The sequence below is a fragment of the Numenius arquata genome, chromosome 13 (assembly GCF_964106895.1).
Source record: "Numenius arquata chromosome 13, bNumArq3.hap1.1, whole genome shotgun sequence".
NCBI classification, from domain to species: Eukaryota; Metazoa; Chordata; class Aves; order Charadriiformes; family Scolopacidae; genus Numenius; species Numenius arquata.
In genome coordinates this window covers 5,394,572-5,420,454 of record NC_133588.1, presented here as the reverse complement: position 1 = coordinate 5,420,454, position 25,883 = coordinate 5,394,572, and the positions used below count along the sequence as shown (strand labels likewise).

The following is a 25,883-nucleotide window of genomic DNA, read 5'->3' as shown; positions in this document are numbered from 1 at the left end:
ATGAAGAAAAGCCTTGCTAAAAAGTCTGATGCTCAGGCTGTGCTAGTGAGATCTTGCTAGTCAATAGGGTAGTGAAATCTTCATTTATTTGCCTTACTAACGGCACATATTTTGAGAAGTAATGCAATTAACCTGATCTAATTGAAGAAACTAAAAAAGACTTAAGAGAAATCACGTGGAAGAGTTTTACTCTTCCTTTGTGGGTATTTCTCAGATTCTTAGCATAGTCTCATAGCTGAAGATTAGGATGAATTTATTTTGCAGAGGCTGTGAGCTGTCAGCACAGCTTAAAAAAAAAAAAGCCTAAATGAGCTCTTAATTTAGGCTCTTAATCTCAGGCTATTCATATAATGAGAATTTCATTTGATGCATTTGTGAAAACTAATAGATGTGGTCAGACAGACTGATCTCACTATGAAATACAAGTGGTGGCTCAGGTTTGCATGGAACTACATATAGGTGTGGTTTAACGGCTGTCTTTGTTTTAGTGATTCAGGGTTTTATTAGTTATCATCTTTCCTGCCACAAATAAGAAAGTTTCTTTTCCTACTTCAAGGTTTTGTTGGCTGTGTTTTTGTGGGGTAGTGTGGGGAGGAAAGCTGCAGCTCAGTGCAGTGGAAATGAAGGTGGCTCCTTTTAAGTGTTTACTTGACCATCTCTTTCCAATGGCTACTCCACCAAGGCTTCAGCACCCCTTTTGTCACTACGTGAAACACAGTTCACGAACTGAATGATAATCCTTTCTCGTTATTAGGATCGGACCTGTAACGAGCCAGCCACTGGCACAAGGGAATGCTGGCCATGGGTGGTTCATGTCTGATCAAAGACACCCTCTTCTGCTCTGCTCTTTTTCCCTTCCCCTTCTCCCCCATCCCTTAATGGTGTGGATTTTCTTAAAGAATACAGATGACATTTGTCTTGCTTTCTTGTTTTCAGGCTTTTCATCAAAGAGCCAGGGATAATGACTAATTTATATCTGGTTCTGTTTTACATAACCCTAATTTTACTTGCAAAACAGGTACGTATTTAAAAAGCAATGGGTTTTTTCTTGCAGCAAGTCAATTTAAATAAAATGCAAAAGTGTTTTTCATTGAAATTGTGCTCTAAATTAATATTCATTTTTATCTTTTTTTTAATATTCTTGTATTTAGTTGTAGATAATGTACTTACTTGTACTTAGCTATAGATAATGCCAAAATTTTCACTGTGAAAGGGTGGAAATATTTTTATATTTTTCAATAGTGTTTGCATTACAGAAGTCAGAACTTTCAAATTCTTCCAGTTTGAATCTCTCTATATTTATATGACAATATCCATCTAAATCAAGGCAGTAATTAAAGATACAAATAATCACCATATTATTAGAATGTAATTTTGGTAAATACACCTGCTGGTACCCAAATGGCATTCATTCATACTGACAGCTTCATATTTTTGTGACCTTTGTTCTCAAAGTGCATTTTTCATAACTGTATAGGCTCAAAAGGCTTTGAAGAAGCTTTATTGCTACTGCACTTTTGGAATAAATTGGCTAATATTTTTCAGTGAGATATTATATGGATTTAATTTATCACATTTGGTCCCTTTGCAGATTGACTATTACTGTCGGCTGGATTGTCTGTGGAAGAATAAGTTTAAAAAAGAACACGAACAGTTTGAGACGATGGAGAACGTTAACAGGCTTTTACTGGAAAACGTCCTTCCAGCACACGTTGCCGCGTATTTCATTGGGGAAAAGCGAAACGAGGTATGTTTAATCTCTGCTGTGTGAAGGACATTAAATGGGACTCGTGTGACATAGAACGTCGTAGACAAGCACACAGAAGGCTTTAATCTTCTGCTCTCCTTGCCTCTTGTCTGCATCCCAAGACCTTTGTAAACCCAAGAATCTGCTACCCAGACGGCCTCAAAACATGCAAACTTTTAATGTCAGTCTCTGAAACCTGTTTCCAGAATTGGTAGTTTGGTTTCAGGACACAATTTGAGTTTGGCAAATATTTAAAAAGAATTTACTGCTTTCCAAAGGCCATCTTTTACCAGAGAAGATTGGCCTTCTTTTTAAAGAAGTTAGTTGAGGAACAGATAGTATCTCCTTGGTAACAACCCCAGTGAGAAGTTCACTGATAATGACTTATTTCTTTTAAAGCCATCCATCTTATTCTGCCAGCATGTCATGAGAATAAATACTGCTGATTTCCCAGCCATGGCCAGTGTCAGGAGACTGGCACTCTCCAGAATACGTGAGATCTTTAAGATACCTAGATATCTCAGCTTTTCCATAGGCAAATCAACTTCCTCAGTGTTTCTGATGAAATAAGAGATTCCCCCTGTGCTGTAGTTGGCTTTATAGGAAAATGTAATTTGATTACTGGTTACAAACAACAGTCATTGTTTGGAATACGTGGTGGAAGGTGACCGCTGACAACTTGTGAATGTATTGTTTTCCTGTAGGACTGGTACCATCAATCTTATGACTGTGTCTGCGTCATGTTTGCATCAGTACCAGATTTTAAGGTGTTTTATACTGAATGTGATGTCAATAAAGAAGGCCTGGAATGCTTGCGGCTGTTAAATGAAATCATTGCTGATTTTGATGAGGTAATTAAGCTTCTAGCGAAACTGGACTGGATTACACGTTTACTGCAAAATAAAGTTTTCAGTAGATCTGTGAGCATTAGAGGGGGCGGGGGGGAAAGGCTCTTAAGCTGAACTAATATTCTGAGTTCAGCCTCCCAGTCTTGAAAGATATGTTCACGTCTGATGGGTTTTTTCAGGTACATCATCTAATGCATTAGTAATATGGTTTGAAAGTCCTGAATTTCAGTACTTTATTTCAGTACTTCATTTTTCCTATAAGCAGGTAGAGCAAAAGTGTGAAACTACTCCTCAGTACTTTCTTACCTAACCTTCACGTGATAGGATTCCTAGAGATGTTTAATGCTTATTGTAGTAGACGCTGAAATATGGTATTAAAGCCTCAAGTTTCTATTTTCTTTTCCTTCAAACAGCTCTTGCTAAAACCTAAATTTAGTGGTGTTGAAAAAATAAAGACTATTGGAAGCACTTACATGGCAGCAGCTGGTCTCAGTGTTACGCCAGGCCAAGAGAACAACCAGGTACGTTGTCTCTGAAATCTGCCTGTTCTGCGTGTGCCTCGGTGCGTTTCAAAGTAACAGAATGTAATGGGGTATAAAAGAGAAAGCAAATCACCAAGAGCGACTTTCTGAATTGTGGGAAAAGATGGTAAAATTGCACTGTCTCCTGTTGAATTCACTGTTTATCTCCTAGTTCCATTTTTTTTTCCTAGGCAGGTATTAAGTCTGTAACCCCAGCATACTTTTTACATCTTTAATCTTTGATTCCAGTAACTTAACATTTCTAGATGCATAACAGAATAGCTCTAGTAACAGGGAAGTCAAAGACTGGCTGCCAGAGAAAAGGCCAGCTCAGAACTGGACAGAAAGCTTTTTGTGATACCAGAGAACTGACACAAAAAGAGAATCCTCAGGTGCCACATCAGATCTGAACCGGGAACTCTTTGTCACCCAGAATAATTAAAAACGATTTCCGTACTCAGGCTCATTTTCACTAGAGCAGGTTCAGGTATGACAGTAGGATGCACGTTTGCATTTTACACAAAACATGTAAAATTAAATCTGGAATCCTACAGGACAGACATAAATTCATCATAAAATTTAATCGTGTCATCCTTGTCACCTCCTAGCCGTTCCAATTGAATTGAATATCGTTTTTTAAATCCATTTGGAATGTTTGTTGAACTGTGCAATTCTGCACAGCTACAAGGATGAGTGGTCTCATCCTTATAAATACATACTTTATTCACTGATAGTCCTAGTTTGAAATAGTAGCCTGAGTCAGCCTTCCGTGTTGTAATTTGATCATGGATATGTGGTATGGATTGCATAGGATAAGGAAAGACAGCACGCTCACATTGGGATTATGGTGGAATATGGAATTGCCTTGATGAGTAAACTGGATGGCATCAACCGACATTCCTTTAACAACTTCCGCTTACGCGTTGGTAAGTTCAGCTGGTGACAGAGGTGAACTCTGCAGCTCTGTGACATTAAGAATGAGGAGGGGTGACTTGGGGAAATTGGTGAGCCTTTCCCCAAGGCTTTGTAACACTGAACCCAGTGCGTGGGTGGTTATAAAACGCTGAGCGGCTGGAGGTGGCTGTGTCTGGTCCAGCTTTTTAAATACACCAACCTCCTTCATGGGTGGGCTTTTCTAATCACCAGAGGGAGCAACACAAAGACTGCAGCTGGACGAGTTGGAGAAAATTAAAGATATGGATGAAAAGAGAAGTACCCTGTTATTAACTGTAGACTAAAGACAGTATTGTCATTATACAAATGTTTATTTCCATATATTAAAAGTAGAAAAGGAAGAATTTTGCTCTGGCGTGAACTTTGCTCTGGCTCTTTCTCAGACTTCCCATTTTACAATGGATGAGTCACTTCGTGTCTCCTGAGCCTCAGTACTAGGATTTACAGAACACTGGTAATACCTGCTGCTAGAAACATGTTGCAGGGTTGCATTTTGGTTGTGGTTTTTTTTTTTTTTCTTCCCCCAAATCTCATGACGTAATGACTAATGAATTAGTAAATAATGAAGCTAGATATCACATAACTTCCTACTTCAGTAGTTACACCTGCTTTTGGTTATCCAGGGATAAATCATGGCCCTGTGATTGCTGGTGTGATCGGTGCCCGGAAGCCTCAGTACGATATTTGGGGCAACACTGTTAACGTTGCCAGCAGAATGGAGAGCACGGGGGAACTTGGGAAAATCCAGGTAAGCCTATCAGCCTTGCAATGTCTAAGAAATTATTTCTAATTGGTTTTGGATATTATTTTTTTTAATGTGAATAACCAGAAGAGTTTCACAAGAGTGTCTAATTCTTTTCCCACAAAGGTCACGGAAGAAACGAGTAAAATCCTGCAGGAGCTGGGATATTCATGTGAATGTAGGGGACTTATTAATGTCAAAGGCAAGGGAGAACTGAGGACTTACTTTGTTTGCACGGAGACCGCCAAATTCCAAGGTATGGGACTGAACTGAGGCTGTGATGAAGTTAATCAAAATAGACTTAGAACTGCCTCCCTTCTGTGAAGACTTAGAATTTCCCTCCTTATGTGAAGGACTTTATTCTAAAAACATATGTATACTATTCCTATTTCTTCTACACCTCAAGATAAGGGAATGTATTGGATTTTTTTGAAGGAAGTTCTGAAAAGATCCTGGAAGACTCACAACCCCCAGTCTGAAAAAGACTTACCTTTCCCTGAAATAATTTGAGGATTTACCTGGAATTGCCATGAACCATGTTCACTTAGTTCCTTTCCTTACTTGCACTGGGGGAGCCTTACCGGCTCCAGTAACGACGTCTGTGGATGCACTGCAGAACTCCTCACCGCGTTGACACGTTCCAGTGCTCCGGTCTGTGACACACTCCTGCTGACAGTATTGCCTTCATCACAGACACGGGGCACGACGCTCCGGGCACCGCGCGTCCTGCTCTTTAACGCTCATGGGGCTTCACTGCAGGAGACGGCCAAACGATGGAAAGAGGAACGGAAGTAAACTCAAATATATCATGTGATAATTGTGCTGAGCTCCTCTGGGAATGAAAAAAAAATATTAATTGCAAAGTTTTGGATCGCTCTTTTATTCTCTTGGCCTCCTCCGTAGTTGTACCTTGTATCATACAAACGTCGTCATGACCAACAGCTGGTCAGAAACAGCTTTCATCTAGCTCAGAGTCTTTGCATTGTAGCACATTTCCCCTTTGTGTGTCTGTGCCTCTGCGTTCGGTATCTGCATGCACATTTTATACAGCCACGTAAGAGAGCGGCTTTAAAATTCTGGCTTTAAATTTTAAAAAAACCAGGCCCGATGTTGAGGCAGCACCGAGCACCTGCAGTTTCTCCTGCCCGCTTGGTTGGACAGGCTCTGGTAACAGCTGGTATCGCTGGCCGCCGGCAGGAGCCCTGCGAGCTGGCTGCCTTCCTGAGGGCACTTAACGGAAATAAAAATAATCTGTTTCAAATCGTTTGGAAACCGAAGAACAGAACTACTAAGATAGTATTAGAGACAGTATTAGAGACAGTAGCAGATACTGTATAAGCAGAACTGCAGCTGGGGTGGCTTTGGGGTTGGTTTTCTTCCATTCTTGTTTCTTCAATTTGGCTGCTTTCTGCCTTTTAGAGACAATGCAGTTTATGAAACAAATGGGGTTTGAAGGTTACGAAAGGATGTACGGAAAAAACATATTCCTAATGGAAATGTTTCAGCAGAGCCTCAATACTGAAAGTAGGCGATTGGTAAGATCATGGGAAGTGACTTGCTGTAAGTTAGTTAAGTTTTTAAGCTGTTAATGACTTCTGCTTATTTCTAAAGTAGCATTTTTCTACTTACTGCAATCGGTCTGTTTCCTGTTGGTGGAGATGACAGTACTGAGTAAGGGGAACATCTTGTACCCCGTTACACGTGTTAACCAGGGACGGATTCCCCCTCCCCGATACACCGCCTGTCAGATGACTCAACGGCGCAGTGATTAATGAGCTCACCATCTGTTCTGTAAAGCCTTACTCTTCGACAAACAAAGCAGCTTTTACTAATATTTCTGGGTTTAGTACTAAACCGCACCGGCAAAGTGTTTAACGAGCAGTCCTGTGCATCACTGCCGCTTTCCTAATTACTGTGTAATTTCTTTAGACGATGAAGTGACTATGTTTCAAGACAGGAACAAATCTAAATATTGTCCAGCCGTGGATTAAAAATTGTGCTTATAGCCTTTGTCAATTTGCTAGGTCAAAACTGTGTGTGTAATTAAGTCTCCAACAGAAAATAGCACGTTAGAAAACCTTCGTTTGAGGTTGGTTGGTTCGTGTGCGGACTCTGCTGAAGAAGGAAGTTTCACACTTGGTGTCCCGTCAGTCTGAGGTCAGTGTTGTAGTTGAATAAACTTTCAAACAGCTTTTGCTCCTCTCGTATGTTGTATATTTGTAGTAACAGATGCTCGTTTGTTTTGAGACTTTTATTTATTGTTTTATAAGGAACCATGCCTGTGTCAAAGGCTCCTCTCGGCAGTCTTTGATGCCCCGCGTTAGGGAAAGGGACTATTTGCCTCACGAATATAGTCTGGAAAGCGCATTATGCCTATGGATGGAGCTGGCTCTGCAGCGTCTCTGTTCACAGACTGGTAGAACGTAGGTGTAAGTTATCCGGGAAAGAAAATTCCCAGTCTGTTAACAGCATTTGGAAATGCTTTTGTTTACATTTTGTTGCCTGTCAGGCTGGTAACTCGCTTGGACATAACTTCCACTGAACCCCGCTTGCAGAAGTGATGGAGGGGCTGTAGCTGTCACACTGGAAGGAGGAGGGTTTTGCTGCCGTTTTAAAAGGACCTCGTGCACTTACACGGAGCGTTAGTGCCCTGTGCTCGGGGAACTCAAAACCCGTGTGTCATGAAAAAGGGGTTCTATCTGAGGGTGACTTTCTAATTTCTCAGCAGAACTGGAACTGTAGAATGTAAGAGCTATATTCAACCACAAAAAGTTCAATTTAAGAAGCAACTGTATTTAAAGACTTGTTTTCAGCAGTCCTTCCGAGAGCGAACTGTGAAATTTAAAATGAGGAAATAACCTTGTTAGAAAAATCTTTCTTACAGCATTATTGTTAAACTGAAAAAAAATGGCACTGTATCTAATTTGAAGAGCTAATAACGTCTTGAATTAGCAATCTATTTTAAAGAACAAACTTCTGGTTTTACTCATAAAATAAAAAAAAACTTCCTGAAACTTGTTTGGTTTTGTAGTTATTTGGATGAAGATTCCCAGGAAAATGAGGTGTATTTCCTATACTCCCTATAGAGTCAATGAGAGGGGTTTTACTTGTAAACTTGGTATTTGTGTCAATGGAAGATGCAGAGAGTGACACGCTTGCATTCAACAGCTGAAGAATAACACCGATACTCAGTTTCCTGTCATCTGCAGCCGCCTCCTGCGCTCTGTGAAGGGCAAGGGATGGGAAATGGGATGCTCCAGAGCGAGCCCATCACGGCTCGGCTGGCACGGAGGTTGTGCATCGTGTCTGCTCCTGGAGCACGGAAACGACTTAAACATTAACGGAAAAAAATTCATTCCCTGGAGTAGTATTTCAACTGCAATTACCTACAACTGTGAAAAAATTCTAGTTGGGGACTTTATTAGAAACCGTTCTGGGACAACTGAATCTACCGGAGAAAAATCCAGGGTGACAGTTCAACCTTTGTGGAATGAATTTCAAGAATTGTGAAAGTTAAAAGGGAACTGACTTTCCAGGCTAGGGGTTTTCTAAATGTGCTCTCCTTTCTGCTAAGCAAGCCTGAAATGATTATCCAGGTAGTGTTCAGGAATGCCTCCAAGTGAGTCCCTGTGAGCGTCTCGGAGCCGACTGTAGAATCACAGAATGGTTAGAGTTGGAAGGGACTTTAAAGATCATCGAGTTCCAACCCCCCTGCCCTGGGCAGGGACACCTCCACTAGAGCAGGTTCCTCAAAGCCCCATCCAGCCTGGCCTGGAACACTTTCAGGGATGGGGCATCCACAACTTCCCTGGGCAACCTGTTCCAGTGTCTCACCACCCTCACAGGAAAGAATTTCCTCCTAATATCTAATCTAAATCTCCCCTCATCCAATTTAAAACCATTACCCCTTGTCCTGTCACTACATTTCCTGACAAAGAGTCCCTCTCCGGCTCTCCTGTAGGCTCCCTTCAGGTACTGGAAGGCTGCTATGAGGTCTCCCCGGAGCCTTCTCTTCTCCGGGCTGAACATACTGAATACGTGCTGTGTATTAATGTAGTATTTTTACTTACTGGCAGCAGGTGGGTTTGTTCATCTCGCCTTACTGTCACGGTACGTTTCTGAGCTTGCCCTCCAGTTTTAGAACGCTCCGAGCGGATGGTTTTGGTTCCGTGAGAGGAGATTCACCCACGTTCAAAGTCTCACAAAGCTGATTTTTGGTTAATTCACCAGGCTACATCAGATTTATTTAAAAAGTTTATTTCTCTTCCTCATGATCGTAAGAGTCGCACAGTGATTTTAAAAAGGGAAACCTGAATGTTCCACATACTAATGATTTTTGCCCCAACCAGATTCAGATGCAGAGTCTATACGTTGCTTCCAGAAACTTTTGGGTTGGTCCCTGCACCGTCCAGAGGCACGTTTTCACTTACGCTTTGACTTTTCCAGACACTTAACAATCCAGGAAACCTTAAAAGCTGCAGAGGGGCTTTAAAATAATAAGGAACGTAAAAACGAATAATTTAGTGCATTTGTGTAGCAGAAGGAACCCCAATACAAACCATTCCATCTCAAACGTCCTCATCAGTTCCAAAATTTAATAAACAAAAGCAGTTTAACACACAATATACACCTGCTCGGTGACTGCACCTGAAGCAAGTTCATCCGGTTCTTCGCTAGAATCAAACAGCTGTCAACGTTGCCGAAGCGTCAGACTGTAACTGGCCCACACTCACTTTCGGGGGCGGCGACGGTCTTTTTAGGTTCTTGAAAGTCTGAAAGTTTACAAGAGAGAGAGAGAGGAGGTCAATTAGCAGGTCAATTAGCACATCGGACTTGTAAATGAAAGAAACGCATACACAACGGGAGTACTCCTGAAGGTGCAGCCAGTCCTGAGTGAGCTGTACCTTCCGTGAGGGTCCAAGGAAAGGTGATGGTTCCGTTGGTTCTGTTCCACAGCGGCTCTTGCACAGCGCCACGAAAAAGAAACCGCTCAATAATTTTGAAATTGAGATTTTTTCAGCGGTTTCCTTGAAAAGGTAAGTTCCTGAAGTAATCCCGCTCTTTTCATTAAACAACATCTTAACTGAAACTTTTTATAAACGTTTGTAAACTTTATAAACTCTTTTTTTACGTTTCTTGAAAGGAAATTGTTACCTGCCTTAAAACTGGGGACAAGCACAAGCTCCGGGTGTCCTTTTACCGGCTGCGCCGCCAGGGGGAGGCTGGGTCTGGCACTTAAGATATATTTATTTATTTTATTTTTCCACTGACCCGACTCCTTAATCCACCAAAGGCAGCAGCTGCTTTGGGCTGGATGAGCTGAGCCGAGCGGATGCCGTGGGTTGCAAAGCGCTCCAGCTGCCGCGGTAAGCAAAGGGAGGGCACAGCCGACAGCTCGGAGAAGGAGGAAGCCCCGCGTCCCGGCTTTTTAGCAAGTGAGGAATTTTTAACTCTGATCTCGTAACGTCACGCTAAATGGAAAAACTGAACTAGAACGGGTCGCCAGGCTTTGAGATTTGGCAGCGCTGTAAGACCAACAGTGAAATAACTCCTTTATGCAGCTGAACCAAAGCTCCATACATCCCGGAGAGTAATTCTGGCCTGAGAGCAAACACAGCGGCTCTCCATGAGAAACAGGATTTTTCAAAAAGGGGAGAAGAACTGAAAAGTTGGAAGGGAGTTACTGCAAGCTCTACCCCAGGCGGTGCAATGGTTTGCAAGTGTGGTTTTGCCTCAGTTGAACAGACGCTGATATATATATATATATTTATATTTATATTTGTGTGTACTTACCCTCTGTCAAATCCACCCAGCTCTCTTCTGCGTCGGGTACAGGGACTGAAATGCCCATTGCCTTCCGGATGCCGTAGGTACTGACAATGTCACCCGGAGTCACTTGTTGTGCAAGTTCTTTCAGGTTATTGGTTACTCTCTCCGCTAGAAGAGATAAGGGGGTGTGTTTATATGCTATATATACACTCAAAAATCACTGAAAATGAGCCTGTCAACAGGCTCATTATTTAAGTACAATATGGCCTCAAGTTGTGCCAGGGGAGGTTCAGATTGCATATTAGGAGCAATTGGGAAAGGGTTATTAAGCCTTGGAATGGGCTGCCCAGGGAAGTGATTGAGGCACCATCCCTGGAGGTATTTAAAAGACGGGTTGACACGGTGCTGGGGGACATGGTTTAGTGATGGTTTTTTATCAGAGTTAGGATGATGGTTGGACTCGATGACCTTAAAGGTCCCTTCCAACCTGGACAATTCTACGGTTCTACAAATGGAACTCCGTTAAATAATGTTTCTGCAGCAGCAGAGTTTTGTTGTACCGTGCGCACTCACGCGGGGTGCACTGGGGACTGTAAAAGAGAGGGCTAAGAGCAGCAGGACTGAAACAGCTGCTGAGCAAGGCCTGCTGGCAGTAAGAAACACCGCAAGTTAAAGAGCAAGCGAATGACACCTGGGTGACGGGAATGCAGCAGCTGGAAGAGATGTTCCTGCCTTTCAGGATTCAGCAATTAGCTCTGTAGATACACTAGAGACTGCTATCATTGCTACAAATGTGGTTTTCCTTCCCGAAGGAGGCTGCAGGTACTTAAAACCTCTTAAGAAAGGTATTATTTGGTCTGGTTCAGGCTCGGTATAATACCGACTTGGTAGCGTTTCTGCAAAAAGGGGAATTTATCTTCTCACAGAGCAGGGGCTGTGTTAGACCCCGTACGCCGCAGCAGATACTGCACCAGTTTGAGTTGCACAACAGCCACCCTCTGCACAGTCCAGCCTTAGAAGGCTGCCATTAACACAGGCCGTGGAACTGACCTGGGAGACAAGAAGCTTTGCTCAAATTACTGCAGAAGGTATGACTGGTGTTAATTGGTATAATAAAATAGACTGATAACTTAGATCAAACCTGGGCTAAAGCTACTCTTACAATAAGAACTTGGTAACACTTAAGCAACCCCTGTTGAAAGACACCGTAAAGACCTTGGAGTTTGAGGTGTTTGGTTATCCGTCTGTCCCATGGCACAGAGAACACTCCCAATCAGTTCTAGGGAAATTTATTAATAAAGAGGAAATACTTTTAATTACTGTTCAAAACTGTCATCTGGCTTTATGTACAACAAAAAATTTAAATTATTATTCTGCACTGTAACTGTTAAACCTTTGTCTGCTTTAGAGTTGATAAAAGTTGGGACGTGATCAATTCTGCAAGAACGATGACAAAACGCATTTACCCAAGTGCATCTCTCTGTAAGATGGACCCAGAAGACAAATCATGTTCGGGGGCGGTTTTGTACTTAGTCGTTCATTTTGAGCATCCTGGAGCTCTCGCAGAAGCTTTGTTGTTTCATCAAGTTTCCTCTGGAAGATTTCAGCCTCTGTTCAGTGAAGAAAAGAAAGCCCTATGTAGCAAGAGAGTGTATTTGCTTGCATTACGATATAAAATAGGGTAAGGCTGACCACGCAAAGGGATTGATTGAGAAATTGAAAGAGTTACAGACGTATCAGAAGCGCCAAGTACCAAGAAAACTCACCCTCGGAATCAAACTCCTCCATGGGCACGCCAAAGCTCGTAACGGCTTTTAGCGCTGTAAGTCTGTCGTTGGTGGCAGAGTCCAACCTGGCAGCAATATCCATTTCCATCAGCTGAAAAAAAACCCAACCCAACAAACCAGCAAGTAATAACTTAGATGATAGTTTTATTTTAAGGTTGATGTAAATATCGTTTGGGCAAAATGAGAACACAAAGTTAGTTAAAATTAGTCTGCTCTACCAAAAAAGCGAACGTACGGAGGGAAAGCTGAAAAGACACCCCGTGAAACTTTCCCTGTTCTGCAGTTGCTCAGTTTCCTGTTCTGTGTCATATTCAAACAGCAAACGGCATCTGCCAAGACCAGTGTGGGCACAAATGATGTAGTAACTTAAGAGCAGCATCCCAATTAAATAAAAATAAAAATTCCTTGAGCTCACCTAAACCAGTTTATCTAAGATCCGAGGCCAAAATTCCAAACCAGGCTGGGAAGCGGCTGGAGGAGAGCAGCCCTTTCCCTAGAACTACCCCTGTGCTTTTCCTCATCGACCAAAGCTTGAGGGGGATGGTTTGAGAGCTCTGTTGTGTGCCTGCAGGGGCACGAGGTGTTTGAGAAAAACTTCTCAAAGCTACCGATGTATCGTGTGGTATTTTACACTTGTATTACAAGTTCATCTTAAAACAAATTGGATTAAGGTAGGAGTAAACCAACTACAGCTGCCAACCAGAAGATCTAACACGTGGTTTAACAACCACAAACAAAACCACATGAGCGTTTTCTTGCAGTTCTCTTGATACATGGCCTCGTTTAAGACTTAACTTTTTTGGAGATTCTTACTCAGTGTAGCTGCACAGGCCTTACTGTTGCAGGCAGTGTTATACCTGTGGGGTCAGACAGGTTGGTTAATTAATTGGTAGAGAAAAATTTTACCTTTGCATCTCTTATCGCATCACTTCTTTCATGTGCGCCTTCAGCTTCCTCCAACGGCTGAAGAGAGAAAGGGTTTTCAAAGAAGGCGTTAAAATTAATTTTTTCTTGAAGTTCACAGTGAAAACCTCACAAAATGCAGTATTTTTAAAGTAAGGTAAATATACAATGTCATAAGGAGCTTTCTCTGCAAACCAAGTTACAAAGTAGCTATTTTCCAAGGGTTTTCTTCAGGTATCGTTTACTAAAATACATTTTTAGGGCACACAATTTATTGCTCTTTGCAAAGTCCACCTGCTTTTCCCCAGTGATGTCACATCAGAGATTATTTACTGAGGGGCAGGAAGAAAAGGAAGGATGACAATTAGAGGCTGGAATGCACTCTCTTTCTATAGGCAAGTGTATTTCCCTTAATACTTGCCACAGTAGTGGTGGAACCCTGCCAGTCCCTGTCACTCCTGGGTACTAGAGAAGAGCCAAACTAGGAAATGCCAAGGAAAGGTCTGAACTGGGGCTAAAGGGTGATCTTTTATCCATGACCTATTTCTAGCATTAGTTTAGCTGATATTTGACCTATTGTTAGTAAAAGGCTCTGGGCTGTTTATTTCAATAGTTTACATTAAGGTGAAACTCAAATCAAGACTTTTAGTTAACGGGAACCATCTGGTGGAGGTTCTCAACTAATTCTTGGGTTGTCAATTAAGTTAAGATTGTCAAATCAGCCCCTTTGATTCATCGTGTTTGGCATATGCAGGTCCTGAAGTCTCCCAAGAATCAGAAGAGTAGCTGTTTAAAAGTACGTATTTGAGTTTAAAAGCACTGCGCCAAGGGAAATAGTTACTAATTCTCCTGATCCGACCAGTGGATGCGAGGAACGTGATAAACTTTTCATGGAAAGACGAAAGCCCATCCACGATCACCTCATTTCTAAACAACTGCTTATTGGTATTTTCTTACTAAATGGAATAGGAGCTAGAGGGAGCGGGAGAGCAGACAGAGTAGGGACGTGTGACTTCGTCTCGAGGTACAGTATTTTGTAAATTTTCATGTTTCACTAATTAACAAGTCAGAATAATCCTTTTCCAGAAAGCCCATCCCCTGGAGACAAAGCTCAGTCATCACTTCCAAATTTTCCCAATTAAAAGGGAGCCCCCACTGCATCATCTTTCTCTAGCTTTATAGCTTGTGCGCTAAAACCAAAAATCAGAGAGGTCACAAAGGTGCTCTTACCATTTCTAGTTCTCTAAGAGCTCTGGAATGTCCTCCTTTAGTTAGAACATCAAGCAAACTATCAGCCATTAAGAGAGGATAATCTTGCGATTTCATCAAAAAATCATGAATACTAAAAGATCAAAAGATAGTTAAGGTAACTATTCTCATACCAAACATTCCATGGACAAAAAGTTAGGTGAAGTCAAACCAAAATGTACAGCATAGAAAACACAAAAAGAAGCAGAGGATTTGATCTGACGGGTGTGCTTCGGGTTAGTTATCCCTGCCTTTCGGAGCTGAGGAACCCACTCAGATGCTTCACAAAAACCGGAAAACTAGGAGAAGTATCCTGTCTGGGGCAGCTGCAGCAAACACAGCCAACTTCACAGGCACCTCACGTCTGCACCCTACCTAAGCATTCCCACACTTCACATCGGTTTATACCACCGCGTATTTTGTTTTTGAGATTCTTATAAAACAGAAGTACTTTTGCTCTGAAGTTTTTATCATCAAGAATAATAAAAACAATGACAATTTATTATTATTACTGCCATAAATAATATGAAAATGGAGCAGTAGACACACTAAGAATGAAATTGGGAATCACTGTCTCCGGACTCAGGTCTCCCACTATGACCATAGTAGTTTGGTCAGTATTTGACATTAAGAAAGATACGTATCATTCAAGGCTGTAATTAAGTTCATTAATGTTAAAAAATACAGTTTCTATAAGCATTTGTACTTCTGGGTTTGAACACGAGTCCTTCAGAGTTAGCCATAAATATACTTAAATTTTAGACTGTGTGTTCCTAGCTATCTGTAGCATCAAAATCCTCCAATCTTGGCTAATTTTACTTTATAGACAAATTCTCTTATTAAAATTCTTGTTTCTTAAAACAAACCAACGAACCTCAGTAAGGTATGCAGACAGTGGCATCACCCGACAGCACCACTGAAGCCCGTGCTGCAGAGCTGCACAGAACGACTTTGGTGCACGGAAGCTGAAACACCCACCCTGGTTGTTTCATTACCTGAAAGATCCTTGATTAGAGTCTTCCCCGTATGTTGAATAGATTAAATCAGAATCTTCTTTGCTTATGTTGGCAAATGTAGAATCGTACGTCGGAGCATAGGAACTATAGGGTCCGTAATTCAAGTATGTCACTAATGAATAAAACCAGTACTAATTACTACCTCTGCTATGTGAGTATCAGATAAAAAATGAGTAAGGGGTTGTAAAACAATCCCCAAAATGAAACTTTTAGGAACAGATTTCTTATGGTGAAAATGAACTTTCACAGAATATCATCTGTTCACGCTGTAACATCTTTTAGTATCATCTACATCAAATATATTTTTATTTACAAATGTATTAACGATACTGTGTGCCTTAACACAATATAAAAATTCAGTCCTGTGCCAGTAAGAGGTTCTCAGGCTCCCCACTACGCTCTTTCCGAGCTGGCAAAATCCTTTATCTGCCTGGTAAGTTCCTCTTCTCATTATCAACGAACAATTTATTAATTACCCCTCCCCTTTTGTATGTGTAAGTTAAGCCAGAGTTTATGATATGCTGTTTAGTTGTGTGATAGATACATGCAATAATGTGCTTTATCATTGTGAAATCTTAGTTCCAAACTATTGGTGTGCTAGTAATGAGGTCACGTGTTTTATTTCTATAAGGAGGAGGATTTACGTTTTTGAAAAAAAAAAAAAAACAGCACTTGCCTGGAGTGACCTTGTTTCTTTTATCTTCTTTGAACCCTTGTAACGTATTAACTCCCGACTGAAGTCTTCCTGCCGTCATCCCCAGCTTCACAGGGCAGTAACCCGGCTCTACAGTAGGATATATCAAAACATGAAGAAATAACGAAGGTGTAATTAAGTGACATAGGAAGATGTCCACGCTCATTTAATACTTGTAGCCAGAAACTTCAAAATAAACAGGATACAACTCTCAAAGGGTGCTTTCCTCTCCAAAGGCTTCATACTAAAGACTGTGTGTGGTCTTAAACAACAATCCAGACCAAGGAAGTGGCGATACTGGGTTAAGCATAGAAGATGATTGAATTTAAATGTTAAGTTTTCACTATTACTTTTCTTCCTTCCTGTCCTCCCCTAACAGAGGCTGCATCATTGAAGAGGATCGCATTCTTAAGGTGAAAAACCACACTTTATTTATTCTTGCTGACGTTTCCTACTGCACAAACAGGGAGAAGGAAGAAGTCAAGTTTTCAGGGGGGTTTCTGTCTGTTCTAGACCCGGTCAGTTCAGCTCTGTAACGAGCTGGCAGTTAAATGGGCAAGCACCTGCACTCTTTTGGCTAGTGGCACTCCATAGGTGGCATTGACAACATCTGGGATCCAGACAGGTCCCAATGGCCAATTCTGGAACATCTGTGACCTTTTTTGTGTCAGCAGACACTGCACTCTGTACACGGCCAGACTTCAGGGCAGTCCAGGAGACAAGAATATGGCAGGCCGCTTCTCCAATGGCAACAGCTTTCTCTTGCAGCTCCCACAAACAGCTGAGGCAAAAAGGAGAAGCAACAGCCACAATTGACCCCCATCTACGTGTCCCCTCAGCTGCAGCTTTTTACATCCAGACCTTTATCAGTCCATAAAGGAGCACGAGGTGCTCGGCCAGCATTTGCTGATCAGCAGAAAAGCAGCAGAGCAGGTAGGTGAAAGGGGCTTGTTACCTGAACTGTGCCAACTTACCTCCTGCAGTAAGGTCAACCGGATTAAGAAGGCCCAGAGTTGTTGTACCATCCGGTTTTCTTCTTTCAAATTCACACTGAAATAAGATCAGACTATTTTAATTTACCTATTAGTTGAAATTCACAGTCTTTAAACTAATAAAAACGTCTAATGAACCTGTCCTATCCATAGGAATCAGAAAGGGATTTGGAATGATCAGTTAGACTCAGAAATGAGTGCTGCTTTAAGTGTTTTATTTTCACTAGATAACTTTATCAGTGTAGCCACAAGGAATTAAGAAATTATGATAAATATTAATGATTCTGCAGAAGCTAAGAGATCAAACATGTAATTCATGTAGAAAATGAAATGGGCTCAGTATTACCAAACTGGGCTCCTCCTCCTGTGACACTAATAACCTTTGATCAGATATGTGGCTGGTTCAGAACAACGGGGTTTTCTGCAGGTCAGATTTGAGATATTTCCTTGAGGTTCCTACCATTCATCCTCTTCTACTACTTTATCTAAAAGTTCTAGAAAACTTAAGCTGAACTTGTTCTGCTGACACAATTCAGCATGCGTTTAACTGGTATGCCTTTTTTTTAACCTTATGCTGTTACAGAGAAGATCAATCAGTCGCATGTAAAATGGTGTAAACTGGAGGAAAAGCACTCTTTGAGTTTCAACTGCCGTAAGCAGCTGAGTAAGCCTGGGTTGGGTTATGAAAAAGTGACAGGAGTTACTGAATACACAGAAGATTTACCTGGCTGTTTGCAGGTCGCCTTGTTAACTTTCCTCCAGACTCTCTAACAATGCGATCAATCTGCTCTTGTTCCCTTTCCAAGCTATTGTTTCGTAATTTGTCTTCAAGTAGATCTTTGTCCTTCCTGTGAATAAAACCCGCAGAGCTGAGCTGGTTAACAGATAGAGTTAACAGACACCAATTGGCTCAACACCAATACCACAAAAGGATACAGTGAAGAAACTGGTTTTGTAGACAAAACAACAAACAAAAAAAAGAAAAGCCATTTAATATGACTATTTAATATAACTGGGAAAATATGTAACAAGGATTTAGACCAGAAAATGCTTTTTTTACGTTAGCAACTGTGAAGGTCTCTGTCTTTAGCTTACTTCAGCGTGTTGCTAGATTTTACGTGATCACTTTATTTTTGGTAAAATAAAATATTAAATAACTCTTAATTTTACTACCTGTATGTTCAAATATGTGAAAATAAAGTCACTAATATTTCAGAACACTGAAAGGGGTATTTCTAGGTATTAAAAGACATATCAGGAAGTAGATGTTCTGTAGCTATGCATTTACATGTTTCAAACGCAACTACTATGCCAAAAGAAAAAGGTATGTGAAATTGGCTATATAGTTATCTGTACCAAAATGTTTAAAGGTCATGTTTGCAAGCTTTCTCCCAAACAATACTATTTCTGTGGAATAGACACTAAAATAGAAAGTAATTGAAGGAATGGGGTGGATGAGCATTTACCTCATCAGGTAGGTTACCTCATGTAAGTTACCTACACAAAAAAAAAAATGATGGTATCATAAAAGATTCTAAACTTATTTATTTTTGGTGTATGAAGTCACTTTATAGAAATGTTGCCGAAGTCTTAGTGTAGATGTGGTACCAGAAAGAGAGAAACCCACATCCACTGGTCCCTAAAAGCCACCTTGTTTCGGTAGCGTTTAAAGGGTGTATCCTATAATTAGAGATATTATTGAGCTAATACTTTACTTTCTGTGTTCTTTGCTAGGTGTTTTGAATCCTTTGGTGTCACCATCTGCAGGGTCTCCTTTGTCTTTCCCAGGACCATTTTCATCTTCCCCAGTTTGCTGCAGTTCCATCTTGTCCTTCTGCTTCCTTGTCTTCTGCAGGTCAGCCATGAATTCTATACTTTGTTTCAGGCTCTGAATTCTCTCCTAAAAAACACCAGAATCCTTTTATTTGCTGCTTCAATGAATCTTTTCCTAACCTACCCACAGAGAACAACCGTTTTGGTTTTTTCTTTCTTAGATTAGCAAGTATAAAGTCAGTTTAGAAAATGAAATATTAAATGCAAATATTTCAATAACTGATCTGGTACTAAAGCATGAACGTTAAAACAATGTACTACTTAAATTCTAATATACAAGCAATTGACAAATATTAAGCAAGTTTTTATTAATTTTCATGAGGTCCCTGTAAGAAAAGTGGAATGAAATCGGGGTCAAAAAGGAAGAAACATATTTTTGAATATTTTGTTTTATATTTTGTATTACCTGGCTAAGTATCTTCATCCCTGAGTGCAGCAGTTTTTTTGCAGCTTTGTAGTAAATGGTGTCTGGTTTGTTGTAAATCATTGCGTTAGTACACATCAATTTGAAGTTATCCTGTACAGATATTAATAATTTTGGAATGGAAGTTAAAATTTTATAGTACACTGTATGAAAATCCTTGTTGCAAATGCAGTGTCTTGAGCTTTAGAGAAAAAGAACTTCAAAGAACATTTTTAATTAATGAATTTAAGAAATTTATTTAATTAAAAATTTAAACAGAAATGAATATGTAAATTAAAGTCTCAAAACTAGCACCACAAAAAACATCCTGAAAATATTCCTAAGTGTTCAGTATTTTTTGTAGTTTTCAAAGTTTTAATGGAAATCCTAGCTAAAATTACCCACTTCCCTGACCAATCCGCAGTCATTAAAGGAAAAACAAAGCAAGGCAACATAAAAAAGACACTAAAGCTATCTTAAAATACAGAAAAGCTGCAATTCAAAGTTAAATCATTACATGGAATATGCCAAAGTTTCAGTTACAACGAAGAAAAGGAATCTCTGCTTGTTGCAAGTTCATGTCTTGAATGACTGAGCTAGAAACTTTCCTCATCGCAGAGCCTCTGCAGGTTGGTATGTTTTATCACATTCTCAGCTATTTACAAACCCAAAAAGTTAAAATGAAAAACTAACCAGAAACAGCTGAAACAACAGGGAATGTTCTTCTTAAGTTTTGGAGCTCTAAAGAAGAATGTGCAAGAAAATACAGCCAATGCTATTAACTAACATCTGCCTAAGTTCCACTGTTAATTACACGTCTCGGGTCCTCAGCTAGCCCAGTAAAGAAGTAGAGAATACTTCTGCTGAAGAAATCAAAACAAAACAAGCCCCCGCACTTTTTAAAAGCTTTAGGAGGCTTCAAAACAAGCCCTTGAATCCACTAGACACAGTACAGCACAGGGTTAAGCGGCTGCTGCCAACAGGACTGAGCTCATCCTGCCTTCACTAGCTGGGGATGTACACAACTAGCTAAGCCTGGCTGGCACACAGGTGACAATAACACCCAATAAATTCACCAGACTCCTTGGTTTTCGAGAGGTAACACACTAAAAAACAGACCAGTCTGACAGAAATGCTAACATCTTCGTTCTTAAGTAAAGCGCTGAAACGACGCGCTAAAGGACAATCTGACAGGTTCTACTGAATCCTGAATAAAACCTAAAACCATCCCCATCTTTTTGAGGTGCATATTTACAAACCAGAAACGCTTTCTCTTTCACTTCCAGAACTTATTTGCTCACAAAAATTCAACAACAAACATTTCTTCAGGCAGCAGTACTGGGTTTTTTTGGCATTTTCACATTCTCATAAAATACTAGAGCTCAAGTCAATTAAGTATAACGCATCTCTGTAGTCAAAATAAAATGTACAGAATTACCTTTAATTCTTCTATGGACTGGTACCCGTTGTTCTTGATCTTCTCCTTCATGGTACTAAAGTCCATTGGGTTTTTAATGATCATGGAATAGCCAGGGGCAATAAAGTCAGTCACAGGAAATGAAAAGAAGGAACTTGGATCTTTTCTGTTAAGAAATGAAAAGACAGTTTTTTATGTTTCAACTTATAACAAAGAACATATTGAGCTTGGAATTAAACAGAAAGGAAAGGACAAAGCTGAAAGGAATAAAAAACATAAAGCTAGAAATGGCTTGTGTCAGCATCATCTTTCACTTCTGAAGGTTGAAAAGATCCCGTACGCAAACCCATACACCAAAAAAGTGCTACAAACATGTTTTAGAAGTTAAGCTCTACATTTTGATAACTCCCTGTGCTCCCAAGAAGATTAAAAAAAACCCAACCCTTTTTTTTCGAGGTTTTGGCTTTTCGAAAAGTGGCTTTATAATAATTAAGTTACTGAAAAATAAAAGGAACAAATGTCCTAAGAATATTTACTTGTCATTCATTGCTTACTCTGAAATTAACAGAAGGGAAGGTTTGCTGCTAAAAGTTGTGATAGAACGTGTGCATTTATGTTTATGATAATTTTCAGGTTATGTAATGTTAATCATTTTTTTTACATTAGAATTTCCTAAGACTTTCAGTGATCTCTGACATACACCGATGTTCCTGGGTTTTTCTAATAGCGTTAAAATCAAATATAGTCGGTTGGTATTTTCTCCTTAGGCTCAGGCTTAGTTGATAAGCCGGCAAGAATCTCTCCTCCAGAGCCACTGGTTTTTTGCTTTTTGCTAAAATCTGTAGCACGAGACTGGCCGCCTCCGCCAGTGCTGATACTACGCACGCTGGTGAAACCCTGGGCGTTTCAGGCCTGTTTCCTGAGGCTTACTTGTGACTTGCAGATTTCTACTCCAAGTTGCCACAGAAGAGTGAGAAGCACTTTGCTATACGTGCTGCAGAAGCGCCCAGCGCAGACATTCTGCAACACCCGTGGAACGCCCCTGAGAGACAGGATTCAGAACGAAAGGTGGCTGCTGCTTTCTGCACGCATGGAAGGGCAGTCAAAGCAAACACACACGCTTTTTGATGGCTGGTTGTTAGTTCCTTGAAAGTGACACCAAGGTCTTGAGAATTTAAGGTTAAGAGAAAACTCGTGAACAGATTCAAACTTAGTCTGGCAGGACGGGTAAAGGGAAAGATCCTTCAACCGCTCTTGTACAAGACATACAGATAATCTTAATTCTAAAGTCAAGAAAGAATATCTTAAACCACAGACTACTTGAAAGAACTGCAAATTCTGCAAGTCTGACTGTTTTAATCGGAAGACATTTGGTTAATGAGACAGTAGGAGAACATGGTTTAAGTTTTCAAGTGCGTACTTCTTTTTTTATAGTAAGTAATGCTAAAAACAGGAGAACTCAAGGTAAAAAGTTTTGGCAAGTTCACTCCAAACTCTTGTGCCTGTCTCAAAAAAGGTTCTTACAAAGAAAGCGTCACAGTATTGTGAGATTGTCCTATTTCTGAAAGTTTTAAAGTACTTTAAACTTGAAACTGAAAGGGCCTACAAGAAGCCTAAGCTGAGAAGTTATAAGTATGCATTCTTAAACTAGTACTCAAATTCCTAAAATAGTCCTGTTAGCAATACATTTAGGAATAATATTTTCACTCAGCTTTTTCTATGCCTCTTCTCTTAATGTATGTTATTTTCATCTGATACCTCTGGAAGCCTGTAGCCCAGACACTCACCTCTGCAGCTGCCTCATGAGTTGATTCAGAGCTTCCTGAAGTGGCGTCTGCTCCACCTCTAGACCAAAAAGAAGTGGGGGAAGAAAGGGTGTGAAACAGAACTGACTGCAAGAGGTACTAAACTTCCAAGATATTGAAATGAACTAATAAAAAAACTGGTGCAACTTGAGAATTCATCATAAATGAAAAGAATACAATGGTAAAACCCACAACATATATAGGGGATCTACTTTTCTCATTGGTCTGACTTGACATTCTGCTCCCTCTGACACAGGTACCAGGAAGTACACAGTAACTTCACTGCAAATTTGTGCGAGATGGGTAAAAACACTGACATAGCTAAACAAACAAAAAAAAAAAGGTCAAGTCAGCTGCTATAGAACCAAAGACCAATAAAATGTCAGTCATAGAATCACAGAATGGTTTGGGTTGGAAGAGACCTTAAAGATCATCTAGTTCCAACCCCCTGCCATATCAATTAAAGAAAAGTGGAATTAGCAAAATAAATGTCTTTTTTTTTTTCTTTTTCCTACCTTCCTGTTTTGATAAAGTACTCGTCAGTGGTTTCTCTGGTGGCAATTCCAACCTGATGGGGGTCTGACATTTCATTTCCTGTTCTCCCTCACTGTCTGCATGGTCTCGATCTCGTTTCCTTTTATCCTCCTGGAAAGAGAAAGATTCTTACAGAAAACTTAAGAGAACCTTCCAAACCAGTACTATTCCTGTACATAATGCTGATTTTTCAAAACAACCTCACGTAGTATAAAAAAAATAACAGTTTTTAAGTCTTTAAAAACTTTGTATTCTTTATGTACTGTCTCCATCTGCTGGACAATAGAGTAATTCAGCTATACAATGCAATGTATCACAAAATTATTCTTTTAAAAAATGTGACAGACAGCCACTTAGGGCATGACAGGAACGACCCTGCGCTGTTCTCTGCACAGAGAATTGTCTCCGGCAAAGCCCCTAAGATGATCTTTGAAGGTTTTAGAAAAAATAGTAAGAAAGAGTCAGGAAATTTAAAATTAGAGATACCCATAATGCTTCAAATAAATGTGTTAGAATTTATTATCACATTAAGAACCCTGAGAGGGAAGTAATTTTTTTTCTTTTTAATTAAGAACTTGTAAACTCTTCACTATGTTTTCTATAAATAGATTTATTTAGACACATAATCTCCCCCCCTTTTTAATTTCCTGTGCGTTTATATTCGCCAATATTTTTTTGAAAGATGAGAAATTTCAGATTACTTTGCTCATCTTTTTCTAATAAATTACACAGAGAAAAGGAATTGGCAAAACTAATATACTGAATTTGAATGTATTCCAATTTAAGGATACAAGTTACAGTTATACCTGCTCATGTTTTGATGTGAAGACTAGAGAAAATTGAAGGGTTTTTTTTCCTAAAATGCACTAGCATCAGTATGTACCTTAACTTTTCTCTTCCTTTTCTCCTTTTCTTCTCCAGGAGCTTGTTTTTCTCCTTTCTTTCTCTTTTTCCTCTTTCTGTCCTTGTGCTTTTCATGTTCCGATTTGTCTTCGTAGAGGCTGGAATCGAGCCCCGCGTTCCCAGTAGACAGCTCAGCCACTTCGCTCCCTCCAACCTTCAGCACCAGCTTCAGCGGCTTCTCCACATACTCTACAACCCGGCAGAGAAACCGGCCGTGAGAGCGGCCACCGCCGAGGACATACCCTGCTGCTCTGCCTCAGACCCCAGGGCGCAGGCTCTCCCCTGCACACCCTGACACTAACACCCACGCCTCATTTTCTTTCCAGACCCTGCCGCTCCCTCCCTCCCGCCCCGAACCCCGGCAGAGCCGCTGGGCCCAGCCCCGGGGCCCACCGAGGCCGCTCTCCCCGCCCCGTTCCCTCAGATTCACCACCAAGTTATCAACCCACCCCCGACCCGGCGGGTGGGCCCGGCCGGCCGGCGGCGAAGGCCGAGGACCCGCGCCCTCCTGGGGGCCTTCCTGCCGGGCGTCCCCCTGCCCACCCACCCTCGTAGGGGTGCTTGTCCGACTTGTGCTTCTTGTGCTTCTTCCCCATGGCGGCGGCGGCCGGCCCGGGTAGGCCGCGCTCCTCTGGCGGAGAGCGGCGCCCCGCGCGCCCGGGAGGAGGGTGAGCGCCCTCGCGCAGCGCCCCCTGGCGGGCCGGAGGTACGGCCGGACGCGCTGCCGCCGGCGCAGGCGCGGAAGAGCTTAGGCGGGCGGCCCGTTGGCTCGGCCGGGGCGGCTGCACCCCAGCGCCGGGAGCTGCTCTCCGCGCCGGTGAGCGGGGAGGTCGGGGGGGTTTCTGTCGTGAGCAGCCCCCTCAGCCGCCCCCGGCGTTGTGCGGCCCGCGGGGAGAGGCTGGCCGGTCGGCCCGGCCCCGTTCCTCGGGCAGCGTTGCCGCCCCAGAGCCCTCACAGCCTCGCGCCCCCTCCCCTCAGGGCCCGCCGCCCCCTTTCTCCTCACGGTTTCCCGCCCTCTCTCCCCTCGCGGCGGCCGCGGCCCCTCTCACCTCACACCGCAGCCGGCCGTCCGCCTCCTGCTCCCTTGGAGATGCCCTTCGTTCCCTCCTGGAGGCAGGCTGTGCCAGCAGCCCTGTCCCTCTTGTCCCCTTGGGTCTCTGCGGCAGCGCAGCGTTTCAGTGGCTTTGGCAGGATTCATCCAGCGTACTCCCGTGTGGAGCCTGTGCTGCAGAGTCTCCCCTGCCGTGGCTGTAAGTGCCAGGGGGCAAGCGTGGTACTAGCCAAAGGGGTGCTGGGGAAGCCTGCTGTCCTGAAAGTGTAGTTTTAAGTTGTACTTGATGCAAAGGGACCTGGGAGGGTCGCCCGCTTCCTGGCTGTGGTGGGGGCTGTGATCCGGGGGGGAGCACGTCAGGCCTCAATAAAGGCCTGCTAGTCCCAAAAGTTTGAGAGCCTGTGCCCTCATCTGTGCCAGTGAGAAGAGCAGAGGCTGAGGAAAGGTAGAGAGTTTGCAGGGATGTGCCGAGGTCTGCACCGATGAACAGGAATCGATGATTTGCCTGTTCCAGCCTTACAGACTGAGTGCCTAAACTTGCTCGCCAGTCTTGAAAGCAAATCCTTTACAATGAGGTTATAAATGTAAGGAAAATAAATGTGTATTGCCCATGACAGGTTATCTTAGAAATATCTTAGAGATTAGGACTTCTTAGAAATGGTGCGAGTTAACACGTTTGCCTTGTCTGTCAGTACTTCCCAAAGCAGGCAAATGGT

At 41.8% G+C, this 25,883-nt stretch overlaps 2 protein-coding genes across 3 annotated transcripts in view; one reads left to right on the top strand and one right to left on the bottom strand.

Moving 5' to 3' along the window:
- Window positions 1-5,653, top strand: part of ADCY7 (adenylate cyclase 7) — a 31,708-nt gene extending 26,055 nt beyond the window's left edge. The window contains exons 20-26 of the mRNA XM_074157867.1: window positions 937-1,018; window positions 1,592-1,747; window positions 2,452-2,598; window positions 3,009-3,116; window positions 3,928-4,042; window positions 4,694-4,818; window positions 4,939-5,653. Coding sequence (XP_074013968.1) covers window positions 937-1,018; window positions 1,592-1,747; window positions 2,452-2,598; window positions 3,009-3,116; window positions 3,928-4,042; window positions 4,694-4,818; window positions 4,939-5,085 — 880 coding nt within the window. The 3' untranslated portion in view covers window positions 5,086-5,653. The remainder of the gene's footprint in view (window positions 1-936; window positions 1,019-1,591; window positions 1,748-2,451; window positions 2,599-3,008; window positions 3,117-3,927; window positions 4,043-4,693; window positions 4,819-4,938) is intronic.
- Window positions 5,654-9,028: 3,375 nt separating this feature from the next.
- On the bottom strand, window positions 9,029-24,769 carry BRD7 (bromodomain containing 7). Of its 2 annotated transcripts, none has more exons than XM_074158170.1 (17): window positions 24,664-24,769; window positions 24,097-24,305; window positions 23,195-23,324; window positions 22,662-22,719; window positions 20,896-21,040; window positions 19,461-19,571; window positions 18,937-19,121; window positions 17,946-18,069; window positions 17,204-17,279; window positions 16,212-16,319; window positions 15,515-15,647; window positions 14,502-14,613; window positions 13,275-13,331; window positions 12,348-12,459; window positions 12,048-12,191; window positions 10,606-10,749; window positions 9,029-9,584 (listed from the first exon to the last, which is right to left on the bottom strand). In XM_074158170.1, exons 1-17 carry the CDS (start codon window positions 24,710-24,712, stop codon window positions 9,520-9,522), a joined length of 1,962 nt encoding a protein of 653 aa, XP_074014271.1. In that variant the 5' UTR covers window positions 24,713-24,769; the 3' UTR covers window positions 9,029-9,519. The 2 variants fall into 2 exon arrangements, with proteins under 2 accessions (XP_074014271.1, XP_074014272.1); XM_074158171.1 differs by having other exon boundaries at window positions 9,061-9,584; window positions 13,281-13,331; window positions 24,664-24,749.
- Between the last annotated feature and the right edge of the window lie 1,114 nt (window positions 24,770-25,883).

What these genes read in the sequence shown, in the direction of transcription:
- BRD7 (XM_074158170.1), bottom strand. Translation starts at nt 24,712, where the DNA reads ATGGGGAAGAAGCACAAGAAGCACAAGTCGGACAAGCACCCCTACGAG. An exon ending in CCTAGCAAAGAACACAGAAA is followed by an intron (nt 18,070 to 18,936) that starts GTAAAGTATTAG and finishes TTTTATTCACAG; the next exon opens with GAAGGACAAAGATCTACTTG. An exon ending in ATGCGATAAGAGATGCAAAG is followed by an intron (nt 12,460 to 13,274) that starts GTAAAATTTTTC and finishes GTTTTTTTTCAG; the next exon opens with CTGATGGAAATGGATATTGC.